This window comes from Hemicordylus capensis, chromosome 2, assembly GCF_027244095.1.
Source record: "Hemicordylus capensis ecotype Gifberg chromosome 2, rHemCap1.1.pri, whole genome shotgun sequence".
Classification (NCBI taxonomy): domain Eukaryota; kingdom Metazoa; phylum Chordata; class Lepidosauria; order Squamata; family Cordylidae; genus Hemicordylus; species Hemicordylus capensis.
In genome coordinates, this window is record NC_069658.1 from 52,652,111 (window position 1) to 52,674,270 (window position 22,160).

Consider the following 22,160-nt stretch of genomic DNA (forward strand, 5'->3'; position numbering starts at 1 on the left):
GACTTGATTGAAGTTAGTTTGTAATGTGTTTCAGTTTGTCTACAGACAGGGTACAGACAGATTCATTGATTGTGGGGCAGCTATTCCAGTGGTGGTTGGGAACAGAAGAAGTAACGTTGGCAGGTCAGCAGGCCATTCCAGGGGAAGGGAAGTCAGAAATTTAATAGCTGTCTTCCCCTCTGGCTGTCCTGCCAACAGTTTTTCCTCAGGGAGTACTGCCAACAACCAACATAGCCTCACCTTGCTCCTTTGCAATGCCAGGTCAGTCCAGAATAAATCCAAACTCATCCAAGATTTGATTGTGGATGAAAGCACCAACTGGGTGTGCATCACTGAGACTTGGTTGGGGGAGGCTAGTGGCCCAGTCTGGTCCCAGCTTCTCCCTCCAGGATATTCTGTAGAAGAGCAGGTGAAGGAATGTGGGTAGGGAGGTGGGGTGGCTGTGGTCTATAAGGATAACATCTTGCTCACAGGGTCCCTGTTGGGGTATCTGATCATACTGAATGTGTGTACATACATTTGGGGACCAGGGATAGATTGGGACTTCTGTTGGTGTACTGATCGCCCCACTGCCCAACCGAATCCCTTACTGAGCTCATGGACTTGGTTGCGGAACCTGCAAGTCTCACAGACTTCTGGTGCTGGGGGACTTCAATGTTCACTTTGGGACCAACTTGTCTGGGGCAGCTCAGGAGTTCATAGCAGCCATGACAACTATGAGTCTATCCCAAGTGGTCTCTGGACCGACACATATTGCTGGTTACACGCTTTATCTGGTCTTTCACTCAGAACACGGTGGTGTTCCATGGGTAGGGACTCCTGTGATTTCCCCATTGTCATGGACCAACCACCATCTGGTTAAGGTTAGGCTTACAACCACTTCCCACCTCCGCAGGGGGTGAGGGTCCTATTAGAAAGGTCTGCCTGAAGAGGTTATTGGATCCAATAGGATTCCAAAAATCCTTGGATTGATTAACTGTTGGCTCTGCCGGTGATCCTGTTGATGCCCTGGTGAAGAACTGGAACAAGCTCACCAGGGCAGTAGACATGATTGCTCCTAAGCATCCCCTCCGACCTGCTTCAAAATTGGCCCCTTGGTATATGGAAGATCTACAGGGGCAGAAGTGGCAAGGTAGGAGTGCAGGTGGAAAAAGAATCGACTCATATCCAACAGATTTACGACATAGAGCACATTTAAAGATCTATGCTCAGGCAATACCAAAGAAGCAAAGAGGTTCTTTGCTGCCCGTATTGCATCTGTGAGCTCACATCCAGCAGAGTTGTTCAGGGTTGTGAGGGGGCTAGTATGTGCCCCTGCTTCCTTGAGTCAGAATTTGGAGCCATCAGTTACCTGCTGTGATGTTTTTAATGAGTTCTTTGCAGACAAAATCTCTCATATTCGGGCTGACTTAGGTGGAAACTCCACAATTATTGCGGTGTCTAAATTGGAGGTGTCCAGCAACTCCTCTTATATGGTTTAGTGGATCAATTTTAGTTTGTGACTCCTGAGGATGTGGACAAGCTGCTTGGAGCGGTGAGGCCTACCACTTGTTCTCTTGACCCTTGTCTGACATGATTTGTTTGATCTAGCAGGGAGGCTATTGTAGGAGGTCTGGTAGAAATCATAAATGCTTCTCTGAGGGAGGGCAGGATGCCCCCTTGTCTTAAGGAGGCAATTATTAGACCTATTCTAAAGAAGCCTGCATTAGATCCCTCAGAGTTGAGCAACTATAGGCCTGTCTCCAAACTCCCATGGCTGGTCAAAGTAACTGAGAGGGTGGTGGCCTCTCAGCTCCAGGTGGTCTTGGAGGAAACTGATTATCTAGACCCATTTCAAATTGGCTTTCGGGTGGACTATGGGGTGGAGACTGCTTTTGTTGGCCTGATGGATGATCTCCAATTGGGAATTGACAGAGGAAGTGTGCCTCTGTTGGTCCTTTTGGATCTCTCAGCAGCTTTCGATACTATTGACCATAGTATCCTTCTGGAACGTCTGAGAGTTTTGGGGGTGGGAGGCACTGTCTTACAGTGGTTCCACTCCTACCTCTCAGACATTCCAGATGATGTTGATTGGAGACTGTTGCTCTTCAAAATATGAGCTTATGTGTGGCGTCCCTAGGGGCTCCATACTGTCTCCAATGCTCTTCAACATTGACATGAAACCGCTGGGAGAGAAAACCCACTTGAAAACCCACCTCTTCAGCCAAGTGTTTTTAGTTTTTTAAATTTTAAGTTTTAATCTGTTTTAATTTTTATATTGCCTACATTGTTTAAAGATTTTTGTGTATGTTTTAAATTGTTTTATGTTGTTGGTAACAGCCAAGAGATGGAAGTTTGGGTTGGTGTACAAATTTGACAGATAAATAAATAAGTAAGTAAATAAGAAGTCAGCAGAAAATCAGTTTTTCCAGGGGTTTTCCCCACTCAAAAGGATCCATAAAATGGCTCCCAATCTCAAAATGGTGGCTGGAAATAACCTCCAAGGTCTTTTCTGGTCACCTGCATATACCGAAGTCAGGTGTCTATTACCCGACCATGAATATGTGAGTCCGCAGATGCTGGATCCGCAGATATTGAGGCTCTACTGTATTTCCATTGTTTCCAATGGAAGTAATACTGTTCAAGGGCTCTTTTAAGTATTTGCACAAGACTGCTCTTGTGTTCACAACACCACTGCATCTATCACAGCAAGTCCCTGATGCCACCATTAATGTTGGCCACAGATTTTAAAGCATCAATAGGCTACAAATACATTGAAAGGAGCTGTTTATTTCTGCTGCCACTTTGAAGTGCTTACGGGGATAAAAAGACTGGATCCTAACTTGCATAAATTGTATTAAGCTCACACACATGATCTTCCCAGCTCCGCCTCCTCACAGCAGCCCACTGCACACCTTGAAAAGTCTTCTCCTGAGAGCTGGGGGGCCCTTGGGGAGGAGATGGAGTGGAGCACAGTGGGGAGCTACAGGGTGAGGGAGAGTCCCTAGAAATCAGGCACAAACATCTTCTATGTGCCCTATCTCATTCCCCTTTTAAGGATCCCCCAACACTCATGAGACTCTTTTGGGCATAGCAGACTGCTGTGGGATGCTGATGCTTTGTATAAGCTTCTTTCTGCTTATATAAGTTAGGGTCCAACTCAAACTCTTTTCAAGGCCTTCCTAAATACAAATCATGAAGACAACAGTTGCACATTTCCTGATAGGTTACTCCACATTCTATTTACATCTATTTAATTTTTTTTTTACTTCCCCCGCTAATCTATTAACCAAGCAAGTATAAACTTGAACATATGATAATATAACCCCATTAGTTCATCACACTGGGTATGACCACACAGATTCATGAGTTCCTGGTTCTAACTCCAGGGGCTCCCGATAACATGATAAACTTGTTTGGGCAAATCCCTATAGACATTTGTGGTTGTTATTATTGTTATTATTTTAAACTCACCTTTGTAGTGGATGTCACTCTGGGGAAGGTAAGAAGCTCTCCAGTTTTATTTGCAGCATTAAAAATGAGAAACGCACTATTAATATGCCGTGCTTGGCCTTTGGCCCATTCCTCACAGTTGTAAGCCTCAACTCGGACACCAACCTCGACACTGAGAAAACAGAGCATTCAATAAATTTACTTAACAGCTGATAGATGAAGCAGCCAATAGTAATCCCTTCTAACTTGGCAAAGAGGCACCTTTTACCGTGGTGATTCTCTTTATTTAGCAGGGGGAGAGTAACTGGCCCTATCCACCCCTAGCACAGTATTTCCAGTGACTGTTGCTGGTGTCTATCTTATGTTCCCTTTTAGATTGTGAGCCCTTTGAGGACAGGGATCCATTTTGTTTATCTTATTTATTTGTTATTTCTCTGTGTGAACCACCCTGAGCCATTTTTGGAAGGGCGGTATAAAAATTGAATGAATGAATGAATGAATGAATAAATAATAGTACAAAGAAGTTGTACACTTGATAAAAAAAGAGGAAAGACTGAAGTTACTATATTATTAAACAGCACTAGGTACAATAACTAATTTTATCAGAATATAAAAATACATAAACAGTTCTGTTAGACAACAAATAGGAAGATAATCTTGAGTTGAATATGAAGTGTTTAAAATAGATGTCTTTACCACTGCAGCACAGATTTAGTAAAAACAGGTTACTCACGTAACTTTTGAGATTATTTTAATGAAAGGAGGTATATAGGTGAGCAACCTGATTACAGGTAAGCAACCTGTTTATCAGTGTCGATCCATTATCCATCACAACGTGGGCAATTAGCAAGCTCACCTTGAAGGATGTGGGCCCGAGGATGTGAAGTTACAGTACTTTCTTAAGCACTGCCTGCCCAAAGCTAGCCTCAGCTGCAGAATGTAGGGGTGTGCAATTCGGATTTTCGGGTGATTCGGCTCGGACCCGAGCCGAATCACCCCCGTTCTGTTTTGTGCCCGAATCTGGGTCACCCGAATCACCCTTGATTCGGTTCGGATTCGGATTTAATCCGAATCCGAATCGATTCGGGGGGGGTAAAAAGGGGCCCAGGGGCAAAATTTTGGGGTGGGGTGGTAGTGCCCAATGGGTAGAGTCTACCACCCCAATTTCAGGGGGATTGGGCAAAGTCCTGATTTTTTGTGAATTTTTAAAGTTTTAGTGACTTTGGGGCAGTTCGGGGGCATAGCATGGGATTTGGGCAAAAGGAGTGGGGTGGGGTGGTAGTGCCTAATGGGTGCAGGCTACCACCCCAATTTCAGGGGGATTGGGCAAAGGGCTGATTTTTGACTGAGAGCGAGGTGGATGGTTGATGGGCTTTTACAGCCTGAGAGAGGTCTGTGAGGCTGGGGCTGTCGACATCGAGGTTGGCATTGAGGAAATTTTTCTGATGTTTGGATAGGGATGTTTGCATTTCTTATGATGTCTATGTCCATCCTTGGAGACATCCTTAGCTTTCTTAAAGGTGGTCTGAGCAGCAACAGACAGAGAAGTCCCCTAGGTTGTGTCTGTTGGAAGAGAGAAGGGTCCTACAGCAGGAGGAGCACTGCTTAAATGTCTTTTTAGAATCCATTAGCAACCAAACCAAAACATGAGGCAAAGAGTCATCAAAAACTGTCCAAAAGCAAGAGAACCAATAAAGCAAACCATAAACATTTAATTTCAGGAACCAAGCACAAGGAGCAAATCCCAAGGGAAGTGTTCATGATGGCAGCCGAGGGGGAACTGACCTAGGAAGAGCTCTGCCACTGAAGAAACCGAGTGTGCTCTGCATGTGAAGGGCAGGGCACATAGGAAGCAGAACCAGACCATTGGTCTATCTAGCTCATTATTGTCTACACAGACTGGTAGCGGCTTCTCCAAGGTTGCAGGCAGGAATCTCTCTCAGCCCTATCTTGGAGAAACCAGGGAGGGAACTTGGAACCTTCTGCTCTTCCCAGAGTGGCTCCATCCCCTAAGGGAAATATCTTACAGTGCTCACACATGTAGTCTCCCATTCAAATGCAACCAGAGTGGACCCTGCTTAGCTAAGGGGACAAGTCATGCTTGCTACCACAAGACCAGCTCTCCTCTCAGAGCACTTTGAGGAGCTTGAAATCCTTCTGCAGGGACTATTGCACAGGCGCAAACCCCATGTTGTGAAAGATACTGGATCACCACTAAGAGCTTTAAACTATGTTTTAATTTTTGTTTACTGAAACCCGAAAATAAAAATCTTGGCCTACATAAAGATTCCTGTTGCACTAACTTAATACTATTGCACTAGAACAAGAAAGGAATATCTGTTCCAAAATAGTTCTTGGGCTAGTAAAAGATGTTAGCAAGCTGCATAACCTTGTATGCATCTTGGAGAAGGTCTTCTGCTAGTGGCAGTGCAACATCATTTTGAACACAGTAAGTAGAGAGGGAGTCTGACAGTATGTAAAGAATACAGATTTTCACCTTTCCTGAAAAGTATTGTTAACTATAGCATTGAAAACAAGTCGATCACCAACAGTCGATGGTCCTCGGAATTTAAACATATCTACCGATTTCAACGTTGGAGGCAAACAACACAGGCGACTGAATGGAAACAGAAAAGCAAAATAAGATATGTTATGCTATTCTTTTGTTCATATCAATGCAACTATGCAGCATTTATACACAAGGTGTGTACAAAATATAAAATTCCAAATTTTAAGATACTTCATAATTTTTAGATTGTGAGCCCTTTGGGGACAGGAAACCATCTTATTTATTTATTATTTCTCTGTTTAAACCGCCCTGAGCCATTTTTGGAAGGGCAGTATAGAAATCGAAATAAACAAACAACAACAACAACAACAGGGGACCAACTAATCAGCTGTTGTAAAAAGATCGCACAGACTGACTACAAACAAAGGCATGACAAGGTAGCAGGGATGATACACTGGAATATCTGCAAAAAATACAAGCTACCTGTAGTCAAAAATTGGTGGGACCATAAAATTGAAAAAGTGGTAGAAAATGAAGATGCAAAAATATTATGGGACTTCCGACTACAAACAGACAAACATCTGCCACACAATACACCAGATATAACTGTAGTCGGAAGAAAGAAAAACAAGTTAAAATAATCGACATAGCAATGCCAGGGGATAGCAGAATAGAAGAAAAGGAAATAGAAAAAATCACAAAATACAAAGATCTACAAATGGAAATTGAAAGGCTGTGGCAGAAAAAGACCAAAATAATCCCAGTGGTAACTGGCACCCAAGGTGCAATTCCAAAACAACTTGAAGAGCACCTCAACACCATAGAGGCCACAGAAATCACCATCAGCCAATTACAAAAAGCAACTTTACTGGGAACAGCCTATATTTTGCAACGATATCTATAATAACCAACAGTACTGATGATAAAATTCAGCCATCCCAGGTCCCTGGGAAGGACTTGATGTCTGGATAAAACAAACCAGTCAATAACACCTGTCTGACTGTGTAAACAAGAAATAATAATAATAAAGCAGAATTAACTCCAATAGGAATTTGAGGACAAAGATTTTCATTTTTGTATCTGTGTATTCAAAAAAATTGCCTGGCTTAGCCATACATACAACTCCATTTTTACCCTGTGATCCCTAAAGATGGTCTACTTTTCTAGTCAAACCAAAATGCATGAAAGGGCCTTCTCCACTGTGGTACCCAGACTGTGGAACTCCCTGCCCTGGGAAATTCATTCAATCCCTGTTCTACCTCTCTTTCACAATCATCTGAAGACCTGACTATTCCATCAGGCTTTTACTTGAGCTGTTATTTGATGTCTTTTGCTTTAAAAAAAAAAGTATTGTTTTTTGTTCCTATAGTCTTTTAAATTGTTTTTTAGATTGCCTTTAGATGATTGCTTTGGAATGTAGCCAAGTTGAGCATTCTTGATGAGAATGGAAATGCGGGATAGAAATTTCTTAATAAATAAAATCATATGAAGTAGGATTTTTTAATGATGTATTGTTTGTAGCTGCCCCATATCAGGCGGGCTATGGGGTGGAGACTGCCTTGGTTGGCCTGATGGATGATCTCCAATTGGGAATTCACACAGGAAGTGTGACCCTGTTGGTCCTTTTAGACCTCTCAGAGGCTTTTGATACTATCGACCATAGTATCCTTCTGGAGCGTCTGAGGGGGTTGGGATTCGGAGGGACGGCTTTGCAGAGGTTCCGCTCCTACCTCTCGGGTAGGTTCCAGATGGTGTCCCTTAGAGACTATTGTTCTACAAAATCTGAACTTTTGTATGGTGTCCTTCAGGGCTCCATACTGTCTCCAATGTTGTTTAACGTCTACAGGAAACCGCTGGGAGAGATCAACAGGAGATTTGGTGCAGGGTGCTATCAGTATGCTGATGACACCCAAATCTATTTCTCCATGTCAGCTTCATCAAGTGAAGGTATAACCTCCCTACATGCCTGCCTAGAGGCAGTGATGGGCTGGGTGAAGGACAACAAACTGAGCCTGAATCCAAAGACTGAGGTACTTATTGTCTGGGGATGGAACTCAGGAGAAAACTTTGATCTGCCTGTTCTGGATGGGGTCATGCTCCCCAGAAGGAACAGGTATGTCTTCTGGGAGTGGTTCTGGACCCAAACCTCTCCCTGGTTATCCCAGGTTGAGGCAGTGGCCAGAGGTGCCTTCTATCACCTTCGGCTGATACATCAGCTGTGTCCATTTCTTGAGATAAACGACCTCAGAACAATGGTACATATACTGGTAACTTCCAGACTGGATTATTGCAATGCACGCTACATGGGGCTGCCCTTGTATATAGTTCATACAACCTACAGCTGGTTCAGAGTACGGCAGCCAGGTTGGTCTCTGGCTCATCTCAGAGAGATCATGTTAGTCCTGTATTGAAAGAGCTACACTGGCTGCCGGCAAATTTCCAAGCAAAATACAAGGTGCTGGTTATAATCTATAAAGCCCTAAACAGCTTGGGCCCCGGGTATTTAAGAGAAAGTCTTCTTCGTTATGAACCCCACTGCCCATTGAGATCATCAGGAGAAGTCCGTCTGCAGTTGCCACCAGCTTGTCTAGTGGCCACTCGGGGGCAGGCCTTCTACACTGCTGCCCCAAAGCTATGGTGATGAAAATAACTACTTGCTCCCTGCTGAAATAAGAGTCTCCTCATCTCTGACAACTTTTAAAAAGTCTTTAAGGACGCATCTGTTCACCCAGGCTTTTAATTAAATAGTATTTTAATTGCTATCACATTGTTTTAAAATATTTTTAAAATATTTAAATTGTTGTAATGTGTTAATCTTCTCTGTTATTTGTTTTGTTTTAATTCATGTTTCAACCTTCTACCATTTATTCTGTTTTAACTAATGTTTTAATCTTAGGTCAACCAAGCAGGTATAGAGGACTTTATATACTAATTACATGTGACAACAAAATGAACAAGGTTCTCCTTTTTTCCTTGGCAGCCATACAGCAGTGGCAACCTGCAGCCCCCTACACAGCCAACAATATGAACAGGTGCAAAAGCCTATCATGTTCTGAGCCAGTGGCGGCTGGTGGTTAGGGGGGCGGAGGAGGGTTAAGGGTAGGGTTGCCAACATTTCATTGCCAGAATGAGGGACACAAGTTTTTTGGGGGAGGTGTATGCAGTGGTAATCAAGAGCCTGAGTATCAATGGCGTATATGTTCTTGACTTATATGTTATTGAATAATACCAGCATTGTTATTTAGAACATTTAGAACTTTTAAAGACTTGGCTTTTTACCCAGGCGTTTACATAATCATTTTCTACTGCTGTTCTTGTGTGTTTTTTATGTGTGTTTTTTATCTGCTGTCTTGTTTTTATGTATGTTTTTAGCTTGATGTTTTTACTGCTTTTATTGTATGTTTTAATTTTTGTAAACCGCCTTGGGGTTTTCTTTTAACGAAAGGCGGTATAAAAATGTAAAAATAAAAAAAATAAATAAATAAACATATTCAAGTTATACCACTTTTCAACCAAAAAACTTCTCAAAATAGTTTACATAGCAAAAGGAATAAAATGCCCCCCTGCGAGTATTTTACACTTCATGGTGGATGTTCTGTAAGCTGTTCTGGTCGCTGTTGCAGAAGCACACAGGGGTGGGGGAGAGTGGAGGGGAGGGTCATCAAGTTCTTAAAACAAAATAAATAAGGTAAAGAAGAAAGGTGGGAGTCAAAACCATGCATCACCCAGAAATCTAAAAAAAGATCCCTATCTACCTTTTGCTCACCCGGGCCGAACTATTCCCCAAAGCAAGGATAGCCAACCTGGGACCCCAGCTGCCACTGGACTATCATTTCCATCATCCTGAACCACAACAGCTGGGAATGATGGGAGCAATAGTCCAGCAATGGCAAATGAGCCCCAAGTTGGCTACATCACAGTCAATGGCTTGCAGGAGCTCTTTTAGCCTCCAGGAAGCTCCAGGTGAGTTAGCATCAGGAGCTCTCCATGTTCTGGCAGTAGCAATGCATTTGTAACAACAAAACAGCTCAAGCCCTATGATTTCACAAAGTTTTTGGTTCACACAGACCATCCCACTTGGACATAGAACAAGCTTCAGGTGAAAAATTAAGAAAATCCCCCAGGTTTACACTCACACCCACAGCAAGAGAGCCAGAAGTGATGAGTCAGTTAGCAGGAGACTGTGGGTCTATTTGCATTTGAAAAGTAAATGATTAGCCACTTGCAAGATGTAAATAAACCCAGGCAATTGCTCCTGCAAGTTTGCAGAGCAACTGGGGCTTCTTTTGTGAACTTTGTCATTTCTTTCACATTATAATATGGACTTCAAAGGGCTCAATGCAAATGCACTGAGGGATGAGGGAGAACCCCAGGCTCCGACAATAATATGGGGAAAACAGATTCCCGTATCGGACAAGAGAGTTTTGCCTCAGACATAGGACTTCCCACACAATATGGGACTGTTGGGAATGCAAGGAAGCAGAGCCCACTTGACAAGGCAGGAGCCTCCCCACCACTGAGCTTTCCTCCTTGCTGGGGGGTGGGAAGCCTGCCGAGATGAAGGAAAGCAGGGAGGGAGGCAGAAAAGCTGGGGCGAAAATAATAAATCAGAAACAGGGGGGAGCAGAAAGCAGGGCAAAAGGAAGAAACCAGAAAGTGGGGAGGCAGCAGGTGGAGGCTGCGGCCAGAAGTGCTTTTGCCCAGCTTCATCTGGTTTGCCAATTACACCCTTACCTTAATCGGCAGGCATTAATGATAGTGACCTATGCCCTTGTTATCTCCTGCTTAGATTATTGTAACGCCCTCTATCTAGGGTTATCTTTGAAGACAATCGGGAAGCTACAACAGGTCCAGAATGCAGCGGCTTGTCTACTCATGGGTGCCAGAAAATATGACCGGGTAACACTTCTCCAGCAGTCGCTGCACCGGTTGCCCATTTGCTTCCGAGTTCAATTTAAGGTCCTATTTCTGACCTTCAAAGCCTTTCGGGGCTTGGTGCCTCTCTACCTACAGACCCACCTCTCCCACACAGTTGCATCCCATCTGGTTAGATCATCTCAGATGGCCCTCTTGTCGGTCCCTGATTTCTGAGAGGTTTGGGGCTCTAGGACGCCGCAAAAGGGCATTTTCGGTTGCTGCCCCACTTCTTTGCAACTCTCTTCCTGCTCAGACTCGTCTAGTCCCTTTCTTACTGATCTTCAAATCTCTATTGAAGACTTTTCTTTTTTGCCAGGCTTTTGCCCTGTAGTTTGTTTTTTGTTAGTTACTTTAGTTTTAAATTTAGATGTAATTTTTAATGTTTGCATGTTTTTGTGCACCGCTCAGAGTCTTTGGAGTGGGCGGTATATTAAATGTTTCAATCAATCAATTAAAAAAAAACCACCCAGAAAAACTGGTGAAAGCAGAAGGCAGGGGCCAAAAGGCAGAAAGGCGGGAGAGGGAGAGGCAGGGGACATAAGACAGAAAGCAGAAAAAAGGGGGCAGAGGGAAAGAAGAAAGAGGGGCTGAAAAGGGAACTCAAGGGGAAGAAAGCCAGAACTTGCACTCCCTCACACCAACCAAAACAGAAAAGCTACCAGAGAAACTCAAACTTACAAGCAAGCCAGCAAATCTTCCTAAGCACAGAGCTTTCTCCATCCCCTCCTCCTTGCCTGTTGTTTCCTTCCTTGGTCTTATTGGCTGGAACAGCCTGCTAATTAAGCTTTTACAGCCAGCCATTTTACAGATTCCTGGGGGGCACCAGCCTGGCATCAACCACTCCAGGAACTAAAAAGTTGGTTAAATTTTTAAACCAAATTTTAGTTCCTGGAGTGGTCGATGACAGTCCGGAACCCTCTAGGAATCAGACTAGCTGGAAAAGCTTGATTAGCAGGCTGTTCCAGCCAATAAGACCAAGGAAGGAAACAACAGGCAAGGAGGAGGGGATGGAGAAAGCTCTGTGTTTAGGAAGATTTGCTGGCTTGCTTGTAAGTCAGAGTTTTTCTGGTAGCTTGTTTGTTTGGCCGAGGGGCACAGCCTCTCCTTCTGTTACTGATGAGCCACCTCCATTCTGAGCACAAATGGATATTGTCTGTTCTGTTACTAGCTGAAAACCCTTCACCCCGTATGTGAGTGAAATGTTTTTGTTAAAGCTTCTTTCTTTTATGTATTAATATTTCTTCTATTTAATCATTTCAAACTTGTATATTCTACCTCTCCATTGAATGGATGTCAAAAGCAGTTCATTTTTAAATCAAACATAAAAACACAACAGAGAAAAGCAGCGGTATTGCTGCAGTAATAACAGCACTGAAAGCTGGTGCAACATAGTAGCTAAGATAAATTAGGACTTCCCAGTTCAAATCTCACCTCTACCATGAACTCTCCAGGTAATCTTAGGCAAATCACTTCCTCTCTGTCTCAGATCTCCAGATGCAACATGGGCATAGTAAGACTGAAACATCAGGGCTGTTGTAAGGATTACATCAAGATAATTCATATGAAGTGCTTTGCACACTCAAAAAGATCTACATCAAGGGTTCCCAACCTGTGGTATTCCTCAAGTTGTTGAACTGCAACTCCCATCACCTCTAGCTACAATTTATTGTGGATGTGGATGATGGGAGTTGTAGTACAGCAATATATGGAGTACCACAATTTCAGAACCTCTGCTGTACAAAAATGCTATTTTTTAAAAAAAGAGGAAATTTTAGAGTGGCAGATCAGTTTCCATGTCAATGTTGCCAGTCCAACTGAGGGGAGGACACTGATATAGCAATTTTCCAATGTATTGTGTTACCAAGATAGCCTGTTTGGGAGCTCCCAGAAGCACCCCTACACTAGATTTGGGGTTACAGGCTTGTAGTTTCCATTTTGTTGCTCTGAACTCAAGGGATTGTGGGCTCACCATTTGTTTGCATGAAGCTAACTCATGAGGGTATGTCACTTGGCTGGTAGCATGGGGAAAAGTGACTCAGTGACTGCAAGAGGACTATTCCTCTCTCTGCTCTCCTTTCTGATTTCAGCACAGGTGAGGAAGCCAAAGTAGGCATGAGTTAATTAAGCACTATTCTTCTAAATAAATAGCCAAATGCTCCCCTCTATGTTAACACATTGTATCTGCTCAAGCTTATCTTCGCAGGAAGGTATAAGCTAAGAGGTAACGGGCTCATCTCTCTCAACCTGTTCACCTCATTGTGCTGATAGAGCACACCCAGCAAAGTTTGATCCTGTTGATGGCCTGGTCTCCCTCTGGTACGAGGAGCTGGGTCGGGCAATTGACATGGTTGCACCTAGGTGTCTTCTCCCGACCCACCAAGCCCAAGCAGCTCCCTGGTATACAGGTGAGTTGCGGACAATGAAGCCAGCTGGTAGACGGCTTGAGCATCGTTGGCAGAAAACTCAGAATGAATGTGACTGAACACAGGCCAGAGCCCATATTAAGGCCTACTCTATGGCGGTGATGGTGGCGAAGAAATCCTACTTTTCGGCCACTATTACATCTGTCCAATGTCGTCCAGGAACTTTTTTGAGTGGTTCGGGGCCTCCTAGGTGAGGACCCCTCCCCAAAGACCATCAAACAGAACCCTTGGCAGCCCACTGTGACCAATTTGTGTTACATTTTGCAGATAAAATTGCTCAAATCCTTTCTGACTTGGATGCTAAGATTTATGTGGTGCCGGAACTGGATGTTGCCAGTGCATCGTCTGGTCCTATTATATTTGATGGTTTTCAGACTGTGTTGCCTAAGGAAGTGGATAGGCTGCTTGGAAAGCTGAGGCCTACCTACCATGTGAGTGCTCAAGCCATGCCCTTCATAGCTGGTGAAGGCTTCTAGGAAGGGACTGGGTCCATGGGTGGTGGAGGTGGTGAGTGCCTTTCTAAGGCAAGGGAGTGGTGCCCCCTCAGCTGAAGGAGGCAGTCATCAGGCCCCTCCTAAAAAAGCCCTTATTGGACCCAGATGATCTGAATAACTTCCGACCAGTTTCTAACCTCCCTTTCTTGGGCAAGAAAGACCAGTTTCTAACCTCCCTTTCTTGGGCAAGGTGTTGGAGAGCGTGGTGGCATCTCAGCTCCAGGCTACCCTGGATGAATCTGATTACTTTGATCCTTTCCAGACTGGCTTCTGACCTGGATATGGGATGGAAACTGCCTTGGTCACCCTGGTGGATGACCTACGCCGGGAGATAGACAGAGGGAGTGTCTCTGTTGATCCTCCTGGATTGCTCAGCCTCTTTCAATACTATTGACCATGGTATCCTTCTGGGACGTCTCTCTGGGTTGGGACTTGGGGGCATGGTTATACAGTGCCTCTGTTTCTACCTTGGGGATTGTACTCAGAAGGTGGTGCTGTGGGATACTTGTTCCAACCCTTGGCCTTTGGCCTATGGAGTGCCACAGGGAACCATTATGTCCCCCATGCTGTTTAACATCTACATGAAACTTCTGGGATAGGTCATTCATAGGTGTGGCCTGCGGTGCCATCAGTATGCTGATCACACCCAGCTCTACCTATCTTTTAAGTCAACAGACACCAGGGAGGCAGTGGATCCTCTGAACCATGGTTTGGAGGCTGTTCTGGACTGGATGGGGGCAAACAAGCTGAAACTTCATCCAGATAAGACGGAAGTGCTCTGGGTTGGTAAAACTGATTATTCAAGTAGTGAGGTAGATCTAGTCTTGGACGGGGGTCACACTCCCTCTGAAAGACAAAGTCCACAGTTTGAGGGTGCTTCTGGACCCAACGCTGTCCTTGGAAGCACAAGTGGCAGCGGTGTGCAGAAGAAGCTTTTACCAGCTACGGCTGGTGCACCAGCTACCACCCTATTTGGAGAAGTCAGACCTGACCTCAGTCACTCATGCTTTGTAACGTCCAGATTGGACTACTGCTACGCATTCTACGTGGGGCTGCTCTTGAAGACAGTTCAGAAGCTTCAGCTGGTTTAGAATGCTGCCGCAAGGACACTCATGGGTGCAAGTTACTTCACGAGTATTACACTCATGCTGCGTCAGTTTCATTGGCTACCAGTCTGCTTCCAGGCTAGATTCAAGGTGCTGGTATTGACCTTTAAAGCCCTACATGGCTTGGGGCCAGGGTACCTGTCGGACCGCATTCATCCATATGAACCTGCCAGGGCCCTCCGCTCATCATCTCAGGCCCTGCTCATGGCCCCTCCACTAACAGAGATCCGATTGGCAGGGACTAGAAACAGGGCCTTTTCGGTTGTGGCCCCTCAGCTTTGGAACGCCCTCCCTGAAGAGCTTCCCCATGCTCCCTCTCTCAGTGTTTTAAAAAAACAACTAGAAACACAGGCTTTTTAATGTTTCACCTGTTGTGTATATCTGGTAAGTTCTTTAGTTTTCAGAATTCTTAATTTTTAGCTTTAAGATTTTAATTTGGAATTTTAAAAGCTAATTTTGATTGTGGTTTTAGCTTGTATTTTTAACTTGTTTAATTTGGTTAATTTTATTAGTCTGATTTTATATTGTAACTGTTCTATAAATGTGAGCTGCCCCGAGCAGTAATATACTGGAGGAGCGGGGTATAAATATTTTAATTAATTAATTAATGAAGTTTGAACAGGACAAAATGTATTCTTTTGTCTATCATGGATGTCACCCTTTTCAGCAGAAAGGTGTGGTCAACACTTGGCCTCAGAGCAAGATATGGCCTCTTTCTGTGCCTGAGACCACCAAGCAGTGTCTCTCTTCTCTGGAGTCACCCGCTGCATGTTTGTGTGTCTTGGCACCAGCTATACCACCTTGCTCTGCCTTGGCTCTGTACCCTTCCAGCTTTTCGCCTTCAGACCGGCCCTGCTCCTAGGTCTGATCTGTGCAGCATGCTTGGCTGAAGTGAGAAACTGGTCCCCTGAGATCAGACCTCCTCTGGACTATTCCTGGCTCCCTGATCCTCAAGTGGAACTTGGGTCCCCACTCCTGCCTTCTGCCTTCTCGCCTGACCCAGAGGAAAGAGGTTGAGCAACAAATGTCCAAGTGACACCACCGGGAAAGGACATGAGGTATACTAATCTCTGCTCCTAAGTCTCATGCTCCCCTCTCTTCCTGCTCCCTTTTAAAGCCTAAAGCTATTCTCTAAGACTGTTTCTCTGGTCAGGCTTGAGTGGATTTAATTCGGATTTCAAGCCAAAACGCCTCTTCGTGAGCTTCAGTTTAGTACTATTAATATTATTAGCTTTGTTAACTAATATTGTGTTGCTTGCTGGTTAGCTTTGTTAGTGAATACTGTGTTGCTTGCTAGTCAAGATTTTCTTTTTGTACCCCTAAACCCTAAATAAACCTGATTGCATTTGTCTTCAACTCTCTGACAGTCATTTCCAAGACTGAAGATTTGCACAAATTTATTCTGAAATGAGCTGTTCCCTCACTCGCTGGTTCCACACACAAGCCCAAAAGTTAGTCATGGGTGTTTGCCATTTCCCCAGGAGCAGTATCATTAACAATTTCTTCCTATCATTTATTACCAGAGCATCTTGGGATCCAACTGTTGGGAAGCAGCAGTTAATGCATTAATCAGGCTTCAGTCTTTTGGCTGAACAACTATGATGCTCTCCACAGCACTTTGCTGAGCTCCTATGATATCAGAGGAACTAGAGCTCTATTCAGACGTACAAGTGTACGAATGTCTGTACATACATACGTTTTGAGGTGAAAAGCTATTCATGTGTTCATTTTTAAAGTGAACCAGGGTACAGACCCAAATGCAAAGCTGAGATAGGAAGTGTACTGCTATATGTACACTGAACATAATGTATGGATAACTGTACCTTCTTACAGATCTATACATCCACATAGATCATGTGTGTGTTTAACCTAATGTGTGAACAGGGCTTAGGGCTCAGTACTAGAATGCTGACAAGTATGACACATTAACCATGAAGTTAATATCATCTACATATTCACATGATTATACAAAAATGACATTTCTGTATTTCTAAAAAGAGCACCAAACTACATCCCTTTATACATTTTTTAAAAAACTAAGTCCTTTCAGATTTTAACAGGATGTTAAAATATTTAACATATTTTACGTGAACATATTTAACATATTAACATTGAGTCCTGCAACAAAGCAACAATACGAAGTTCTCACAATTTTATTCCTAACCTTTGTTTAGCTTAGAGATAACACTGTTTTGGACCATTATTTATCCTTAGCCTTAACTCAATTACCCTTTATGATGTACCAGAATTGTTAAGCGTGCACAATTATCTGTTTCTAATTAATTGAATTGTGCATCTTTATAATGCATTCAAATTACTTTGGTTTTTTCATTAGGAATAATTTGCTCCTCCTATTTAAATTGCTAAATATCTCATTTGCAATACTCACAATAAAGACACAGGCAGATTAATGTCAAGAATGAAGGGAAGAATTAGTAGAAGAAGGTTTTTGTACTGTTAAACTTGGCCTTAAAAACTAACTATTTTACCAGAAAGTTAAATCTTCATATTACTACAGGTGACTTAATATTTTTGAAAGGCCAGTTCTCATGCACATGTGCTTTTGTCAAGCCTGGTATTGGTGCTGCTCAGTCAATATCACAATATTTAAAATAAAATATACGCTTTAGAAAAACCTTTGAGTATATTTTTAGTTTGTCCTTTGAGTACTGCTTGTTTTTTTTGGTTTTTTTTTAAATAAACCTCATTCTCATTCCTTGTAAGCCTGTGGCCATAGCAACTCTTAACTGGCACCTTCAAAGGTCAAATTGAATTGTGAGTTGTTTTACAAAAGCTTTGCAGCAAGGCCAGCTATTTCTTAAGCAGAACAGACAGCTCTCTGTCACCATTTAGCATTTTTTCCTACTACATTCAGGAATTTTAACATCAGTCATCACATATAACTATGAAAAAATGAAATATTTTCAGTGTTTGGCATGTTCTTTGGTTACAACTAAATCCGACCCCCGTTTTGTTGGACCAGATTTATTACAGGGTAGTTTGGAACCATTTATATATATCTATATATATAGATATATAAATGAGGTGTATGCTTACACATAAATGTAACTCATTTGGGTCAATGGCATTATTACTGTGTAAAACCTTAGACAGATTTGCAATTTTAATAAAATGAGCTGTATATCCAGCAACAATGGAAAGCCAGTTATTATTGGTATAACTTCAGGTTACAAATCAGTGCTACATGAATAATGAATGGGAATGACACATCCAGCATCCTGGCAATGAATCAGGCCCACTGGTGTGTGAAGGAAATTCTAATAGAAATTCATGTCTCACACACAAAGAGAGAGAGCTACATGTACCGAGCAACAGGGGCATTGATGGAATTCTCTGCATGATTAGATGAATGTTAAACTGGTAGAAAAAAAGGAGGCTTGCATTCTACACTAGACCTGTCCAGTAATACATAACACAGGGAAATGAACAAAAAAAGAACAGTACCTTGCGGAAATAGCAGCCACTGTCTCCATCCAAGCCATAATTTGGCCACCAAACGTATTTCCTTGATGATTGGCATGAGGGGGCAAGACAAGCTCAATGCTCTGCACATGGGTATGGTCTGTAGAAACCGCATCTTCTTTTTTATTGCAAACATAGTCTAAAACCTCTAAATTAAACAGCAGGCAATGTTAGCAAAATTATCAATCAGTCCAGATTGCTTCAGTTCAGTTGGAATTCCTATTCTCTTATCCAAGGTGGCTCCCCCATGAGGCAATGGCTTCTGGTGGTGAAAGCGGACCCTTTCAGGCAGAGGCTCCTGCTGCCCCCACCTCATTTTTGCCTGCTGCCCCCCTCTGCCACCCAAATCACAGCTCTGCCCCCTTCACTGGAAGCCCAGCATTGCACTGCCCATATTTCCCTCACTGGCTTCTTGGGCAGTGTGTTCTGAACTCCAGCCAATGCTGCTGCTTTGGCATTCATCTAGATGTAGCAGGCATTCATCTCTGCTGGTCAGTCTGTCTTTTGCTGTTACTGCTGCTCCAGCTCATGCTTTCTCTATCCCCTCCATTAAATTTGTCTGCTGTGACTCCTTCATTTTGGGAGGAGATGGAACGAACAAGTTTGGCAGATGGGAGAGAGAGCACACATATGAGCTGGAGTAGTGGTGCAGTGGTAGTAGCAGCAGCAAAGGAGAGATCAACCAGCAAAGGCTGATGCCGGCTGTCCACTACAGCAAGGAGTAGTGCTTGCCAGAGGATATAGCATGCTGCTGAAGACTCCAGAGAGGAAGAAGGGCCAACAATCAGCACTGGATCTTTATCAAAGGAGAGATCTTTATCAAAGAGTGAATTATCCACCCAAACAAAGACAGTGATTTCTACATACTTGAGCAAATTCCCTAGGTATGCAAGAGTAATTATGATTGTCAATTAAAATAAAATATATAATAAAGGGGAAGGAAACCATGATAAAAAAAAAACAACTTTTATACCGCCCTTCCAAAAGGTTCAGGGCGGTTTACATTAAAACACCATTAAAATCAGTTAATAATTAAAACAAAAATTATAAAGCATAAAACAATGATTAACAATTAAAAACATCATAAAACAACAATTAAATAATCAGAAAAATTTAAAAACAAGTTTTAAAAAGCTGAGAAAGCCTGGTTGAAGAGATGTGTTTTCAGGTGTTTTCTGAAAATTGCCAGAGATGGGGAGGATCGTATCTCAGCAGGGAGCGCATTCCACAATCTCGGGGCAGCAGCCAAGAAGGCCCGTCTCTGTGTAGCCACCAAACGAGTTGGTGGCAACTGGAGACGGACCTCCTCAAGTGACCTCAACGGCCGGTGGGACTCATAGCGAAGAAGACACTCTCTTAAATACCCAGGGCCTAAGCCGTTTAGGGCTTTATAAGTTACAACAAGCACTTTGTATTTTGCCAGAAACCTATTGGCAGCCAGTGTAACTCCATCAACAAAGGAGTAATGTGGTCTCTCCGAGATGACCCAGAGACCAACCTGGCTGCCGCATTCTAAACCAACTGAAGTTTCTGGACTACGTACAAAGGCAGCCCCATGTAGAGTGCATTACAGAAGTCCAGTCTAGAGGTTACCAACAAATGTACCACTGTTTTGAGGTCATTAATCTCGAGAAACGGGCACAGCTGGCGTATCAGCCAGAGCTGATAGAAGGCACCCCTGGCCACCGCCTCAATCTGAGAAACCAAGGAGAGACGTTGATCCAGAAGTACTCCCAGACTGCGAACCTGTTCCTTTTGGGGAAGTGTGAGCCTGTCTAGAACAGGCAGATCAAAATCATCTGTAGAGTTCCGACCCTGCACAATAAGTACCTCCGTCTTATCTGGATTCAGCTTCAGTTTATTCTCCCTCATCCAGCCCATTACTGCTTCCAGGCAGGCATTTAGGGAGGATATGCCAACTCCTGAAGAAATTGACATGGAGAAGTAGATCTGGGTGTTATCAGCATACTGGAACACCCAGCTCCAAATCCCCTGATGATCTCTCCTAGCGGTTTCATGTAGATGTTAAAAAGCATTGGAGAGAGTATTGAGCCTTGAGGGACACCATACTTAAGCTCAGATTTTGAAGAGCAACAATCTCCAATCGACACCATCTGGAAACTGTCCGAGAGGTAGGAGCGGAACCACTGTAAAACAGTGCCTCCCACCCCCAACCCCCTCAGACGTTCCAGAAGGATACTATGGTCGATAGTATCAAAAGCCGCCGAGAGATCCAAGAGGACCAACAGAGTCACACTTCCTCTGACAATTGCCAATTGGAGATCATCCGTCAGGCCAACCAAGACAGTCTCCACCCCATAGCCCGCCTGAAAACCAGTTTGAAATGGGTCTAGATAATCAGTTTCCTCCAAGACCACCTGGAGCTGAGAGGCTACCACCCTCTCAATTACCTTGCCCAGCCATGGGAGATTGGAAACTGGCCTATAATTGCTCAACTCTGAGGGATCTAACGCAGGCTTCTTTAGAAGAGGTCTAATAATTGCCTCTTTAAGACAAGGAGGCATCCTGCCCTCCTTCAGAGAAGCATTTATGATTTCTACCAGGCCGCCTACAACAGCCTCCCTGCTAGATAGAACAAGCCATGTTGGACAAGGATCAAGAGGACAAGTGGTAGGCCTCACTGCTCCAAGCAGCTTGTCCACATCCTCAGGAGTCACAAACTGAAATTGATCCAGTCGAATCGTATAAGAGGAGTTGTCGGACACCTCCAGTTCAGACATCAAATTAATTGTGGAGTCTCCATCTAGGTCGGCCCGAATCTGAGAGATTTTGTCTGCGAAAAATTCATTAAACACACCACAGCGGGTAACTGATGGCTCCAAATTCTGGTTCAAGGGAGAGGGAGCTGATACTAGTCCCCTCAAAACCCTGAACAACTCCGCCGGAAGTGAACTCGCAGAGGCAATACGGGCAGAAAAGAACTGCTTCTTTGCCACACGTATCACCTGAGCATAGATCTTTAAATGTGCTCCATGTCGTAATCTGTCAGATTCGAGTCGAGTTTTTCTCCACTTGCGCTCCAGTCGCCTACATTGCCGCTTCAGCCCCTGTAGATCTTTCGTATACCAAGGGGCCGATTTTGAAGCAGGTCGGAGGGGACGCTTAGGAGCAATCGTGTCTACTGCCCTGGTGAGCAAGTTGTTCCAGTTCTCAACCAGGGCATCAACAGGATCACCAGCAGAGCCAACATTAAATCCCTCCAAGGCTTCTTGGAATCCTACCGGATCCAGTAACCTCTTCGGGCGGACCATTCTAATAGGCCCCTTGCCCCGCGAAGGTGGAAAGCGGTTGTAAGTCCAACCTTAACCAGATGGTGGTCCGTCCATGACAACGGGGAGATCGTAGGAGTCCCCACCCACGGAACACCACCCTGATCTGAATAAAGGACCAAATCAAGCGTGTGACCTGCAATATGCATTGATCCAGAGACTGCTTGGGATAGGCCCATAGTCGTCATGGCCACTATGAACTCCTGAGCTACTCCGGACAAATTGGTCCCAAAATGAACATTGAATTCCCCCAGCACCAAAAGTCTGGGATACTCCAACGCGAGTTCCGCGACCAAGTCCGTGAGCTCAGTAAGGGATTCCACTGGGCAGTGGGGCAATCGGTACACCAATAGAAGTCCCAATCTATCCCTGGTCCCCAAACTCAAGTACACACATTCAATATGGTCCGATACCCTAACAGGGACCCTGGTAAGGGAGATGTTATCCTTATAGACCACAGCCACTCCACCTCCCTGCCCAAGTCCCCTCACCTGCTCCTCTACAGA

General features: G+C 43.9%; 1 protein-coding gene across 5 annotated transcripts in view; it reads right to left on the bottom strand.

Moving 5' to 3' along the window:
• Window positions 1-22,160, bottom strand: part of ACOT12 (acyl-CoA thioesterase 12) — a 67,270-nt gene that overhangs the window by 18,028 nt on the left and 27,082 nt on the right. For 4 of the 5 annotated variants that reach the window (XM_053299797.1, XM_053299795.1, XM_053299793.1 and 1 more), the window contains 3 exons: window positions 18,347-18,512; window positions 5,930-6,049; window positions 3,454-3,604 (listed from right to left, as the gene is read on the bottom strand). In XM_053299797.1, the coding sequence (XP_053155772.1) occupies window positions 3,454-3,604; window positions 5,930-6,049; window positions 18,347-18,512 (437 nt within the window). The remainder of the gene's footprint in view (window positions 1-3,453; window positions 3,605-5,929; window positions 6,050-18,346; window positions 18,513-22,160) is intronic. The other variant, XM_053299796.1, reaches the window with a different exon arrangement.